Source organism: Drosophila elegans, unplaced genomic scaffold (genome assembly GCF_018152505.1).
Source record: "Drosophila elegans isolate 14027-0461.03 unplaced genomic scaffold, ASM1815250v1 contig_149, whole genome shotgun sequence".
NCBI lineage: Eukaryota > Metazoa > Arthropoda > Insecta > Diptera > Drosophilidae > Drosophila > Drosophila elegans.
In genome coordinates this window covers 22619096-22632866 of record NW_024545513.1, presented here as the reverse complement: position 1 = coordinate 22632866, position 13771 = coordinate 22619096, and the positions used below count along the sequence as shown (strand labels likewise).

General features: G+C 36.7%; 3 protein-coding genes across 3 annotated transcripts; 2 read left to right on the top strand and 1 right to left on the bottom strand.

The window, feature by feature from the left end:
• The first annotated feature begins 1423 nt into the window (after window positions 1-1423).
• On the top strand, window positions 1424-3403 carry LOC108135451 (antigen 5 like allergen Cul n 1). Its single transcript, XM_017256193.2, has 2 exons — window positions 1424-1576; window positions 2631-3403. Exons 1-2 carry the CDS (start codon window positions 1460-1462, stop codon window positions 3282-3284), a joined length of 771 nt encoding a protein of 256 aa, XP_017111682.1. The 5' UTR covers window positions 1424-1459; the 3' UTR covers window positions 3285-3403.
• Window positions 3404-5338: 1935 nt separating this feature from the next.
• On the top strand, window positions 5339-6866 carry LOC108135405 (antigen 5 like allergen Cul n 1). Its single transcript, XM_017256103.2, has 2 exons — window positions 5339-5907; window positions 6538-6866. Exons 1-2 carry the CDS (start codon window positions 5390-5392, stop codon window positions 6782-6784), a joined length of 765 nt encoding a protein of 254 aa, XP_017111592.1. The 5' UTR covers window positions 5339-5389; the 3' UTR covers window positions 6785-6866.
• Window positions 6867-7732: 866 nt separating this feature from the next.
• LOC108135410 (probable E3 ubiquitin-protein ligase makorin-1) lies at window positions 7733-8959 on the bottom strand. The gene has a single exon (XM_017256108.2). The coding sequence runs from the start codon at window positions 8934-8936 to the stop codon at window positions 7773-7775; it is 1164 nt and encodes a 387-aa protein (XP_017111597.2). The 5' UTR covers window positions 8937-8959; the 3' UTR covers window positions 7733-7772.
• Between the last annotated feature and the right edge of the window lie 4812 nt (window positions 8960-13771).

The window sequence follows — 13771 nt, the reverse complement described above, 5'->3', positions numbered from 1 at the left end:
CATATCAAATATGTCGAAAAAAAATATATATATACAAAAATAAAAACATGTGTGTGTGGATGTAATTTATTTGGTAATGGAAGCATGCTCTCTCAAGCGTTAAAAATGCTCATAAAAATGACGGTATGTATTGGTTAAATATTTAATTAATAGGTATATTTGAAGAAATGTCTCATATTTGTTTGACTATAAAGATGTTGGCCGACGTCTAGCAATAGTTTTGTCCAATGACCACAATCAAAGCCTTTTATTTTAATTTAACTTAGGGGTGCTCGTAACAGCTGGGCAAATATGTGGACCACACTCCAAGACTGCTTGGCAATTTGGCTTTGCACTTGATCTATAGGCTTTTGTCTATTTTGCATTTTACTCCGCAGTTGGGCCAACATTCGACTGCTGGAGGAGGGTCATCACGACACGTGCCGGACGTTCTATTTGTTGCAATGTGTACTTATAAGGGATGCTACATGTCTAAATTTTCGTCCCCGCAATAGAAGAATACACATTGGTGGTTGAAAATGGTTTTTATTATTTTTCACAAGTATTTTCATTAGTTTGGGCAAATTTTAAAGCAATTTTTTTTTGGTTCGTAATGGGGTAAGAACAAAACACATATTTTCGAAGCATTCAAAACATCTTCTTGCATTACAAATTTTAATTTTGGGCATGAGAAACATGATTCATTGGGACATCAACAACTTTTTAAAAAATAAAAAAAATACAAAATTTTAATAATAACTTAACTACATTATTTTCTGACAAAAAATCTCGATTTTAGGAAACAAAGAAATATTTTTGGGATTCACATGTCCACGCATTTGGGTTTGGTTGGTTTAAAATCACAAAAGGCATTATGTTAAGACTAGAAAAAGTATGCTAACATTTTACAAATGTGAGTTAAACGCATCTACATTAGATATCCAGCATATGTAATGGTTTAAAAAAAAAACCAATAATGAAGTTAAATTGTTTTGTTTATTTGTTAACAATCATTTACTCATTGGGTTTTTCCATAACTTAATGAATGCCATTTTCTTTAAGGGCGTTTCGGTATGTATAATCATTCTTCTGTATATAATAGATTAAACAAAGGAACGTCTGTTTTTTGTTTTCCCTGATTTTTTTTCTGCGTTACTCATTAATATCTCTCATAACATCTTGTCACTTTGAAAGACAATCAGTGAAGGAACCTCAGGTGGTTCCCGCAGACATGCTTGTTTATCACACCGATCGCATGACGTCTTTGGGGGAAGGAATGGTGGGCTGGGGTGGAGTGGAGTGGACTCGACCCGTTACACATTTTAGCACCCCGCACAAAGGGGGCGGCAGACTCGGCTGCTACAAATGAGACACTCTGGCGGTAAATATTTAATCAAATGTTGATAAAAAACAACTCCTCAGCCACCATAAAAGCCAGTGGCCCGGTGGAAAAGGCCAGCAATCAGATCTGGGAATAGAAATGCGCAACACCGTGATCATCGTCTGCCTATCTCTGGCACTGGGCATCGCCTCCGCCACCGACTACTGCAAAAAGAGCTGCGGCGGCACCAAGAATCTGGGCTGCGACAATCTGGGGGTAAGTTATCCTTCATCAGCAGGTCTTCCATTGATCATTTACGGTGTCAAAAAAAATTTTATTTAACATTTTAGGTACAATTTTTTAAAATTTTTTAAAATTGTACTTTTAAGTAAAACGATTGGTAATAAACAAATAATGTGTTAGTTTATGTTGTTTATCTAAAACTGTATTGAAAATGGTCTTAAATATTTTCTGTTAAGTTACAAATATTAATATTAAGCCGATTAATATTTGAATTCATTAATTAATTAATGTTAAACGCTGTCCTTTCTAAGATCAAGTTAAAATTAATCAGAGCTTTTTTTTATCTTACATTTAATTTAAAAGTATCTTAATATTTGTTTGATAGAAATAAGCTATAAATAGGTAAAATTACATTTAAATATGTAAAAAGATCGCTGTAATATAATATTATGATATGAAATGCTTTACAGAAACGTGTTGAAAATGGTATTCAATTGTTCAAAGTACCCCAAAACTGAACCTTTTTTCTTAAGAAAACAAAAAGCAAAAACACTTATTACACAACATCAGAAGATAAATACGGGATGTGTTGTTTGTTAAATATTTGTTTTGTGACGCCAACAGATATATTGCTTTCAAATATGTACTTAATTTCAACCGATAAAAGTTGCATAAACGACTGTTTTATTGCGATTTGATTTTGGACGGTCAAAATATTAACTTAACAGCTACATAATGCAAAACGCAAAGTTATGTTTAAACTAAACTAAATAATACAAGTACAGAAGCAAATACAAACAAAATCAAAAGTTTATATACCCTTACAGATATTGCAATAACTAAATATTCCTTAAAACATCTAAATTTCGATATGCGTGTATGTTTAAAAAATGTGAGGCTATTCTTAGCTTAATTTTTCGATTGTTCCTATGGCAGCTATATGAAATCGTTTTCCGATTTTACTAAAATAAGCGTAATTAAAATATATTAAAGTTTATATTAGGAAAATGAAACTTGCAGTTAATTTTTAAATAATAACCGATTTATAGATAAATATGTAATTATTTTTATTTTGATGTTTTTGCAGACCTGGGACTCGAGCTGCCCCAGTGACGCCGCCCTGTTGACCTTAACCAGCGTGCAGAAGGAGGCCCTGGTGAACAGGACGAACGAGTACCGCAACATTATCGCCGGAGGACTAAATGCGAACTTGAGTGCCGCCTGCAGGATGTCCACCATCAAGTGGAACGACGAACTGGCCTATTTGGCCAGTTTGAATGTGAGGAGCTGTGCAATGCGCCACGATGGATGTCACAACACGGATGCCTTCGACTGGTCCGGTCAGAATCTGGCCTGGATGAGCTACTACGATCCGTTGAATGTGACTCACTATGTACAGTGGGGCGTGGATATGTGGTACGGCGAGGCGGTCTACACCAAGCAGAGCTACATCGATGCCTATCCCGCGAACTATCAGGGTCCGGCCATTGGCCACTTCACCGTACTGGTCGCCGATCGCAACACGGATGTGGGCTGTGCCGCGGCCACCTACTCCGTGCCCGGGAAATCCTACAAGGCCTTCCTCCTGGCCTGCAACTACGCCGCCACCAACGTCCTGGGCATCAAGATGTACAGCTCGTGCTCCACGGCGGCCAGCAAGTGCACCACCGGCACCAATCCCAGCTACAAGTATCTGTGCAGCGACAAGGAGGTCTACGACGTCAACAATCTTTTCTATTAGGCCAATAAATAGAAGCATAAATCAGTCAAATTTTGTTTGCCCCTGTATTGGCTGTTAATGCGGACTTATAATTTATGTACATATAAACTTTAAGAAAAGAAGGGCAAACTTGGCACTTACTATTTATTTTTAAATTGATAAAGCAAAACACCTGCAGCGGGAAGAGACAGACGGACATGGCTAGATTGACCTCCTCTCCTGATCAAGAATATATTTACAAAATTCTGACCGAAATTTAAATTTCCTCTGCAAGAGTATTAAAATGCTTAAAATTCAGGCTTCTAGACCAGAATACCCCTTAATCATCGATTAATTAAGTGATTTATTTGGCCTCCTATCGAAATATTATTTAAGAAGTTATTAGCGTACATGGAAAATTTCGGCAAATGGCGTCACCCAAAAGTATATTTATATATATTTATATATATTTATTAACCTGAATAACGGGCATCAAATAGTCGGGACACTCGCCCTTAGCGTTCCTTGTTGTTTTTTTTTTTTTAACGAAACAATGTGGACGCGAAATAATTGTTATTTCTGATCGTTATTTTTTGTCGCTTAGAAATATTAATTTTTTTCAGAGTAATATAATAAAAAATAATGTAAGAAAATATCACTACTTATAAGGAAAAACAAATGAAATGTATGAAATAATGATCATTGCGGATTTGAAAAGATTATATAAATAGTTATTAAATTGTATACTTTAATTTTCTACGGTTATTAAAAGTGCAGTTTTTTTTTGGTTTAAAAATAAGTAAAATAATGACTTAAAGTTTCAGATATTTATTGCGTTGAACATGGTTGATTATGGATCTTAATGTCCTTTTGACAATAAATTCCAGCTTATTTAACGTTTGAATTTTATTTAACTTAACCGTTTTAATGTTAGGCTTTGTCAAGCGAACTAAAAATAATATATGTACAATTTGTTTACGTTGTCATGATTTTAAAGAGTAATTTATGCTTTTCACTTGTTGGTATGCATATTTATACTTTATCTTAGCCAAACACTTTATTGGGGACTTGTGTTGGTTTTTTTTAAACCCGTTACCATAAGCCAATAGCCAGATAAGAATATTAACTCATTTGCGGAATGAATAAGAAAATTTCCACATCGAAATAGTAAGTGGCAACATTTTCATCAGATTAACTGGGCTTATTGCGAATTTTGATAACAGCTATTGTGACTCCAGCTGAACTGCTCAGATATCAAGAGCTAATCTCTGTTGTTTCTCTTAAAAGATAAGATATGCGGTTTCTGATGAAGGCTCGTCTTTTATGAACGAAAACAAAGAAATAGGAAATGTGATCTTATATCATAAGCTTATAGGAAAAGTAACAGAGCTTAGTATTGTTTTGAAATCATTTAGGCATATGGAAGTACCTATATTACAAAAACCTTTGAGTAACTCATATCTTATAATTTATAAAATATTATTGTCTTTGTTGTTAACTTATTTTTATTTTTTTTAATAAGTATTGAAAAAAATGAAAACAAACTAATAAAAAGTTATAGGTCCGGTGGTTTTATTGAAATGGGGCCATATTTTAAGTACTAATTGAAGTAATCGCGAGGACTCCATTCTGATAGTTAGTTTCTGCACGAGCACCCCGAACTGAGGAAGTACTCCATAAATTCAATCTGAATCAGTTCAGTGATAAGAATCTGATTACTTGTTAATAAAGTTTGCACGAGCACAAGACCTACCTCAATAATCGAGGTGCTACTTTTAGAATAACAAAATTTAAATCAAAATTATGGGAAAAATAAGCTATATTATTATAACTATTACCTCTTAAACATTCGTTTAATACAAAAAATAGAAGACTTACTTGTGAACATTTCGTCGGTGATTTGTATTGCAATATATTAAGCAAAGCTGAGGCGACAATCGTAAATATAAGACGGATGATTAGATTACACCTGGGTCCGCAATTTGAATGGTGATTGGCTGGAAGAGTATCTGAACACGGGGATGATTTACGGTTGCACTTGCGGATCGCTTCCAGTCGATTGATAAGTGACAAAGGTCCGCCATATAAGCACACTGCCTCTGGACAGCCAGTTGAATCGAGTCGAATCGAAACGAATCGAAGTCAACATGAAGATCGCTCTGCTTGCCATTCTGGTGGTGATTGTGGGTCTGGCCCAGGCCACCGACTACTGCTCGTGGGACATCTGCAATGGGGGCTCCCACATTGCCTGCGGGCACAGTAACTGGTGGGATAGCAGCTGCCCGGGCGATGCCCAACTGATCGACATCAACGACGACTACAAGTGGGTCTTGGTCCACTCGCACAACGACAAGCGGAACTATATTGCCGGCGGCTACGATCCGAACCACAATGCCGCCTGCCGGATGGCCACCATGGAGTGGGACGACGAGCTGGCCTATCTGGCCTCCCTGAACGTCCGCCAGTGCAACATGGTGCACGACAGCTGCCACAACACGGACGCCTTCAAGTACTCCGGCCAGAATCTCGCCTGGCAGGCCTACTCCGGCGACCTGCCCGACATGGGCTACATCCTGGACAACAGCGTACAGATGTGGTTCGACGAGGTGCACAACTCCAACTCCGGCATCATCGACGGCGGATACCCCTCCGGCTATAATGGACCGTAAGTCTGAGTAACCGAGTGAGAGTAGTTTATTCAAGCTGATTTTTGTTTTTTTTGTGTTCTAATGGTGTAAAGTGACAGTCAAGATTAAGGTAGGCAATGTATATTTTAAAGTTTTTTTTCCATAATAAGGTATGTTTTCAACGTAACCGATTTAGAACAGTTTACTAAAGCTGATTTCTCTCCTTTTTAGTTTTTGTGATTTAATGGTGTAAAGTGAAGATCAAGATTAAGACAAAAAATATATATATATTCACATATATATATATATATTTTTTTTTTATGAATCATAGGTGAACTATGACACATTTTTTAAAGAACAATTCAAAGTATTTGTTTGACATAATAAGTTATTTTAATAAAAAGGGATTGGTATATATTTAAAATAAAGTCAATAAACTTACTAATTTTTACTTTGGTAAGCTTATTGTGGGTTTTAAATTAGAATTTTCCATATGTGTACTCAGCTTAAAACCTATTTTAGCTTAATCAGGTCGAAATATAAGATACATAATTAGTTCTTAAATCATAGATAGTATTTGCCCATCAAAGGTTTTGCCTTCTTTTGTGTATGGTGTGTGATAATGATGTTTCGAAATGTTAATAATGATATTCTTGTTTATTCCACAGTACCATTGGCCACTTCACAGTGATGATGTCGGAGAGGAACACCCGTGTGGGTTGTGCTGCCGCCCGCTACAATCGCGATGGCTGGAACCAGGTGCTCGTGGCCTGCAACTATGCCACCACCAACATGATCGGACGCCAGATCTACTCCAGCTGCGACTGGGGGGCACAAGGATGCGGATCCGGCAGCAACGGCGAGTTCGGCAACCTCTGCTCCCCCTCCGAGTGGTACGATGTCAACAGCTGGTAATCCATCCAAACCACCATGTTCAGGGTCATCTTATTGGCCAGGCCAGAAAATAAAGTGTATAGTTAAAGGTATTGAAACTAAAGAAAATTGTTGTATAATCTTGGGGCTAATATTGCAGACTATTAAGTCTTTGGCGGAGTCTTTTGTATAAGATTTGTTCTAAGCTATGTCTTAAATATGTGTATTTCTATATTTTTTTAAGTATATTAGAAACTTGATTCATTTTCTAAAAACTTTGTATGGTTTATTTATCTTCTATAAACCAGCGTTTTTGTTACGAGCATTATACGTTAATCAAATTTTTTAAAAGTTCAAAATTCGGCTTGGCAAATAATACATCTTTACTAGTCAGCCGATTGTACCTAATATACTTAGTAATAACATGGCATAAATTCATTTTTATTATATTATATAACCCTTCGTAAGGGATTAGATAATGAATAGTAACTATAAAGTTTTCTATAAAATAATTTATTTAATTAAAAAATTAAATGTCTTCTAGTTTGGTCCGCTCCAAAATCGATTGTACCTTTTTTAGATGTTATAAATTCATTATTATTATTATATATTTTGTAAGGAATTAGACAATGAGATGAAACTAAAAAGTTCTTTTAAAAAAAATTAAAATATTTACTTTAAATATTTAATTTATTCTAGTTTCTTCCGATCCAAGCTTAAAAATGAGGTGAAAAATAATTTGTACTTTATTAATTGCTTTAAACTAATTGAAAAAAAGTTAATGATGAACCAGACTTTGATGGTATTAAATATTGTATAAATTTATTTGTTACAAGTACAGAGAATTTGCCAACAATTTGGAGGATAAGATATATATGTAAACGTAAATTTAGTACGTTTTTCATTCAAATTCGAGCATTCAATATTGTGGTTTAGTATCATTTAAGTATGCATCGCTTCAATACGCTGCGTTCTGGTACTATTTGCTAATTGTGTGTTCTTGGGCATCCGAGATGAGACGAGCCGAGCCTTATAATTCATCCGCTAAATCGGAGGAATCGCGTGAATTAGATGGTAATAATATTTCGAGCCTGTGACGAGTATTGTTGGGTATTTGGTTCCGGGTCGGTTGCTTTTGATTTCGCCAAGGCAAGCCCACATCAACGATCTGGCCGCTGGGCAGGGCATGTTTGTAGAAGCACTTGTTGCCAAAGGGGCATCTGCCCAGGCCCCTCCTGAAGTACTTGCAATCCTTGGCCCTTAGGGCGGTGCGATAGGCGCAGAGCAGCTTGTCCTTCTCCTCCTTGGTGTCCACCCAAAAGGCACTGGGGCAGACGAAGTCCGAGCAAACGCGACATTCGGGGCAAGCTCGCGTTACCTTAGGCTCGAACTGTTCGGCCTGCCGCCACGTGCGGATGCACGCCAGGCAGAATATGTGCTTGCACTGGGACAGGATGCCGAACCGCCTCTCACTGCCCTTCTTCTCGACCACCTTGTCCAGGCAAATGCCGCACATCTTGTCCCTGGAACGGGCAATGGCAAACGATAGCTCCATGGCCTGTTCATGCAGTCGGGTGCACTCGCGATTGTGCTCCCTGCGCTGATCCTGATCCCGCGGATGCAGACAGTACAGGTCGCACATCTGGCACAGCTCCAGGCGGACGCAAAAGGGACACTCCACGCCCCAAAAACACTGGCTCACATTGGGGCAGAGCTCGTTAAGCGTTCCAGATTCGGCACTCTTTCGCTTTTCGCTGGGCACAAAAACGGGCGCATTTGCCCACATCCTCTGACGACTATAGGTGCTCGTACTGGCCATCTCCTGCTGCTCCTGCCGTTGCTCCTGCTCCTGCATCTGCTCCTCCACCTGCTCCTCCACCTGCTCCTCCACCTGCTCCTCCACCTGCACCTCCACCTGCTCCTCCACCTGCTCCTCCACCTGCTCCTCCACCAGCTCCTCCACCTGCTCCTGCTCCTGTTCCGGCACTGTATTATCGTTCGAATCGTGGTTGAAACGGCATGACTCGCCAAAGCGACAGATTCCCCACATATTGTAGGGACACTTTGTTTGGTTTCCGTCAAGCTCCATCCTAATCTTGTGGTTTACAAAAGGCGGTGCAAAAATAAAAATAGTGTTTGTTTTGTAATATCTTAAAATTTGTTTACAGCAATACGTTCGTTCTAAGTTAGACATTCAAGACTACTTTCCAAAGGAATGACAAGTTAATAAAAATTACATTTCAAAGAACTGCTGAGGTTTTTATTAACAAACTCTTGTTTTGAGAAAGTGTATAAAAGCTGTCAGACTGGAAAGCAAAAAAAATATATATATTCGCTTCTATCCACAAAGCGTATACAAACCATTCAAATAAGTGTCGCAGTAAATTTGAAAAACAGTTAAGTATTGAATGTTGGGCAACTTCAAAATAAACTACTTTAAACTAAAATTTTATTTTACTTTATTTTCATGTGATGGAGCTTCTGATTATGGAAATATTTGCTTATCCTAAAGTTGCAGTGGATTTCTGTTATTTTTTATACTCGATTTATTGCAAAATTTTAGAAAAATATTTGTCATTACCAACACTGATAAAGTAATGGAACAGTAAGAATAAATATCTGACTATTAAATTACAAGTTTTGTTTTTAACATTTAATAAAAATATTAAATCTTTATAATAAATGCAATCCATATTTAACGGCATGGTTGAATATTAATATATTATCATATTTAAGCTAAATATGGTTTAAATTGAAACTATTTTCAGATATTAAAATCAATTGCAAACATTGTCTAATAAATAATTTTAAGAAATGTTATTATTTTTAATTTAAGATAACTAAAAACCGCAATGGATGAAAATCTAAGTGAAAATGTTTAAATTGAGTACAAAATATTTGGCACGTACGTACCTGGATGCAAATTTGTAATTTACGCAAAAATACTACCTAAAGATTGGTTCTCTAGTAATATTTATTTGTGGAAGCTAAACGAGACTTGTGGTAAAGTTGTTTAGCAACACCACCACTTCTATCAGAAATGTAACTTATTCTACAAATTCTTTGTATTGCTATGTACTTTAAAGAGATTAAAAATGCGGTTTTCGGTTGATTCGATCTGTTTTAGATCCCTCCATTCCCAGTCAAGTTCACAAATGGAATCCTCGCCACTGACTTGCTCAACAGTTTTCGCGATTGATTTGGCATCTTGGGTATTGGCTCTGGCTGTCGCAGATTACGGAATTCCACTGTGGCGTTGCCCCAAATGACGACTTTCGCCACTGCGATTGCGATTGCGATAGCGATTGCCATTGCCACATCTACGAGTATATTGCTTCCGGAAACTGTTGTTGTCTAGTACACCGAAATACCCGGGGTGTGAATCCCCGTCGCTGTTGTTATATGCCGAATTTGTCGTGAAATGTCTTGGTAATCAATTTATGTGTTCCGTCGTTGTCGTCGTCGCTAGTTTTTGGGTGGCTTAAGCACCGCGATTCGGCAGAAGCCGCAAGCCGCAAACTTTTTTGCCAACTGAATGCGGGATGAGGTGGTTCGGTTGCTTCGCTTGGTAGCTGGAAATTCACCTGCGGAATTTCCAACGATAACTTCCACTCATCTCCGCCTTGAGGCCATCAACTTTGACGGCCTGTCTTTGGTGCCGGTGCCTCTGTCTGTCTGTCTGTCAGTCGCCTGTTGGTTGTTCCTGTTGCTGGTCCTGCACTCTAAATAAATTTCAAAGAATAAATATGAACCGCCTGGGACCAAATTAACGTTTGCGGGTAGAAACTTCCGATGCGAACTAAAGGAAAGCTCCGCATTCTTTTTTTTTATTTAGATATTTAGATATAACAAATCTTAGTTATACAGTTAAATTGTGATTATTTCAAATTAGTTTTATAAATTAATGTTAACTCTAAACAAATAAACAACATAGTCAAAGGAATTTAAGACAAACAATCGAATTTTAAGTAATTGTAAACATTGTATACAATAAATGACAAACTTTATAAAATACTTCCTTTTTTACTCAGCCAAAGTGGAAGATTTTAGAACATTCGTAAATCTTTTGAGCCTTAGTTCGAATTATGATAATCTCTAAAAAGAAAATGTGTTATTCAATGTTGAGTTGAGACTTTAGACCTGTTGTTGTTAAATTAAGGCAGAATACAAAATATATTTTCTATCTATTTAAATAAAAAATAAAGGTTATGGGTTTTTATTCATTTTAATTTGAAAACCCTTTTTTGTGGCTTAGATATATTGTTTAAATGATGCCCTTAAAAACTTACTTGATCTCTTTGAGTCAGCTCTGGGCTAGATAAATTATTACAAATATTTTCATATGGTATAAAATAGTGCAAATTAATGCCAATGAATAACAAATTTAATACATTTTTATTTAGAAAATTATATATTTCATTATTAATTTAATTTACTAACAGTCTGATAGATAAATTATTAAAGGATTTTCTTATCTCATATAATTTGTAACAAATATGATTTTGATATCGTTAAAGTAATGCACCTTTAGTGTAAGTTTTATTAATTTAATTTTAAAAAGTTATTTTTCACTGGTTATCTAAAATGCTAAGAGGCTGCCTGAGAAAACAAACATGGTTTTTCTCCCAGTGACCTCTCCTTCCGTTTTGGCGTACGTGAAAATGAAGCATTTTCCATTTGATGATAACAAAACATGTTTGGCATATTGATGAATGCCTCTAGAGAATGGGTGCCCCTATCTAGTTCCACTTCTCCATCCCCAACCCCATCCCCATTGTCATCCCCATTGCCATTCCTATCCCATTTTCCCATCTTCGAATCGCACATTTCAGCACATCTTGCGGCAGGGACTCGAATTAGGCGGATGCGGTGCTCCACGCTCGATTTTAATGATGTGACTGACGGACGCCCACCGAAATATGTACTTTACTTAGCTGCTTCAATGTTTCGTGATGGCCTCTCCCCTTGTACATATTATTTTTCCGTGGCTTGAGCTTTTGCTTACTTTTCATAACTACCCGCCGGAGAATGTGTTCGCAGCCTGTTTATATATGCGGGCTCCGGCGTTTGTTTGCTTTTTGGAATACGTGATTCGCCCACGGTGCGGATGCGGATGCGGATGTGGGGATTTGGATGTGGGGGAGACATCACGGCATCCGTAGTAAAAATATAAATAATAATAAAAATAATTTCTCACTTCATTTGTTGCACAAATCGAAAATAAGCTTGGACTTGAAGTTGTGGCAGCGGCGGAATCGAAGCTCGTTCCTCTGGAACTCGAACTGTCAACGATTTATGTCTAGAATTTCGACGTGCCCACACTGCGTATGTGGGTTTTATCCGCAAATAATGAAATTTACTACTATAGTAGACGTATACATAAAGTACACTTAATGTTCCATCCAGCTAATGAATCAATGGCCGTTTGAGTAAATGACTTAATGAGGTTATTTATTAGGGTTCTATGGACTAAAATATCTGCTTACGAATAAATAAAGAGTTGGGAAAATCGATTAGTTTATTATGATGAATAGATTCTATTTTCCTGCAGAACGTACTACAGAGAAACATTGGGTCATATAAACAAATATTTTGAACAGCAATGTATGTGCAATGCTGAAATATCATTTCATTTCAATTCAATTACAGTTTATTTTTTGAAGCACCGCAATAGTCGAATCGAATTTTGAATCAGGTGCAATTTAAATTACCGACAAAATGCATGTGTGTTCACATGTGTATGTTGCATCTATTTAAGCTGCGGCACAGGAAGCATTAAAAACTGCTGCTATCTCGGGGCAGAAAAAAAAAACGACAAGATAGACATACGCTGATGCAGTCAAGGCAAATAAGTAGGTGTTTACGATGGTTGGCTTCACCGGAATCGTGGGTGGAAAAAACCTTTTAAACGTATACGTAAATATACAAGTTTTTATTAAACTTTTTTTTTTAAAGACTTCTGAACCAAAAATGGCCAGATCGAATTAATTGTGGGAATTCAATTTAATCTTATGAAGTCACAATTTAAAAAAAAAAAGATTTAGTTAAAGCCTTAATTTAAACGGACAGAAAGCCGATCAACTTGTATATCATGAGATATTTTAATCCTTCTTAATAAAAGATAATTATTTTTGTAGTTTCAATTAAATTTTAAAATTTAATATTCAGAAGACAAGACTGACATCGTTCACTTTTCAGGGTTATTAGTTTGTAGTTCTTTTAAAAAGCTTAGGAGCTATATTAAAAGTGCCATTTTGCGATCTATTGTCTATAGTTTCACACTCACGAATAAAAAAAAAAAAAAAATATGTTGTTACCCAATTAAGGTATTTAATGTTGACAGAAATTTGTTTACTTTTATAAAATATAAAGAAAATAAATGAAATGAAACGGATTTGTTTTAAAAGGACTTTTTAGTATAAATTCTTGTTCACCATCATTTTCCGGAGTTACAAGAAAATCACTTTCAAATTGTTTAACAGTACAAAGATTTGAATGAAATAAAAGCGTAAAAATTGTCTTACTGCAAGAAACTTTGTGCGTTTTGTGTATTTTCTTGCAAAACCTTCTCAATCTTTTGAAATGGTTGTGAATTCCTTTCTGGATGCATTTATTTGAATGCTGATAGTCCGTGTGAATGACAATTATAAGTGTAGCACATACCAGCCACGCAGCTCTTCAGTGAAAATATTAAATTAGCTGCCAAGTTGTGAGCCAATTTCAATTTGTGCTCCGCGTGGCAAACAGATTTTAAGCCATGTCAGGACTCAGGGCTTTTCTTTCGCCTTCTTTTTTTCTTCTTTTTTTTATGGTTTTTACCCCATGTCGTTGACTTTCTGAGTGTGTGTGTGTGTGTGGGTGTGCATGTGTGGGTGCCTTGGTGTGTGAGCTTTCTTTTGCTGCACGCCGTAGCATACTTTTAGAGCGCTGCCATTCATTAATCAAGTTCAGGGCACTTTAAAGTGGTCGCTTAGCCTCGGCTCTGTCACTCGGTGCTGAAGCTGAATCTGAAGCTGAAGTTGAATATGT

Excerpts from the sequence above, each read along its gene's own strand:
- LOC108135451 (XM_017256193.2), top strand. The coding sequence starts at position 1,460 with ATGCGCAACACCGTGATCATCGTCTGCCTATCTCTGGCACTGGGCATC. Across the intron at positions 1,577-2,630 it reads TGGGCTGCGACAATCTGGGG|ACCTGGGACTCGAGCTGCCC; the intron begins GTAAGTTATCCT and ends ATGTTTTTGCAG.
- LOC108135410 (XM_017256108.2), bottom strand. The coding sequence starts at position 8,936 with ATGTCTAACTTAGAACGAACGTATTGCTGTAAACAAATTTTAAGATAT.
- LOC108135405 (XM_017256103.2), top strand. The coding sequence starts at position 5,390 with ATGAAGATCGCTCTGCTTGCCATTCTGGTGGTGATTGTGGGTCTGGCC. Across the intron at positions 5,908-6,537 it reads CCCTCCGGCTATAATGGACC|TACCATTGGCCACTTCACAG; the intron begins GTAAGTCTGAGT and ends TTTATTCCACAG.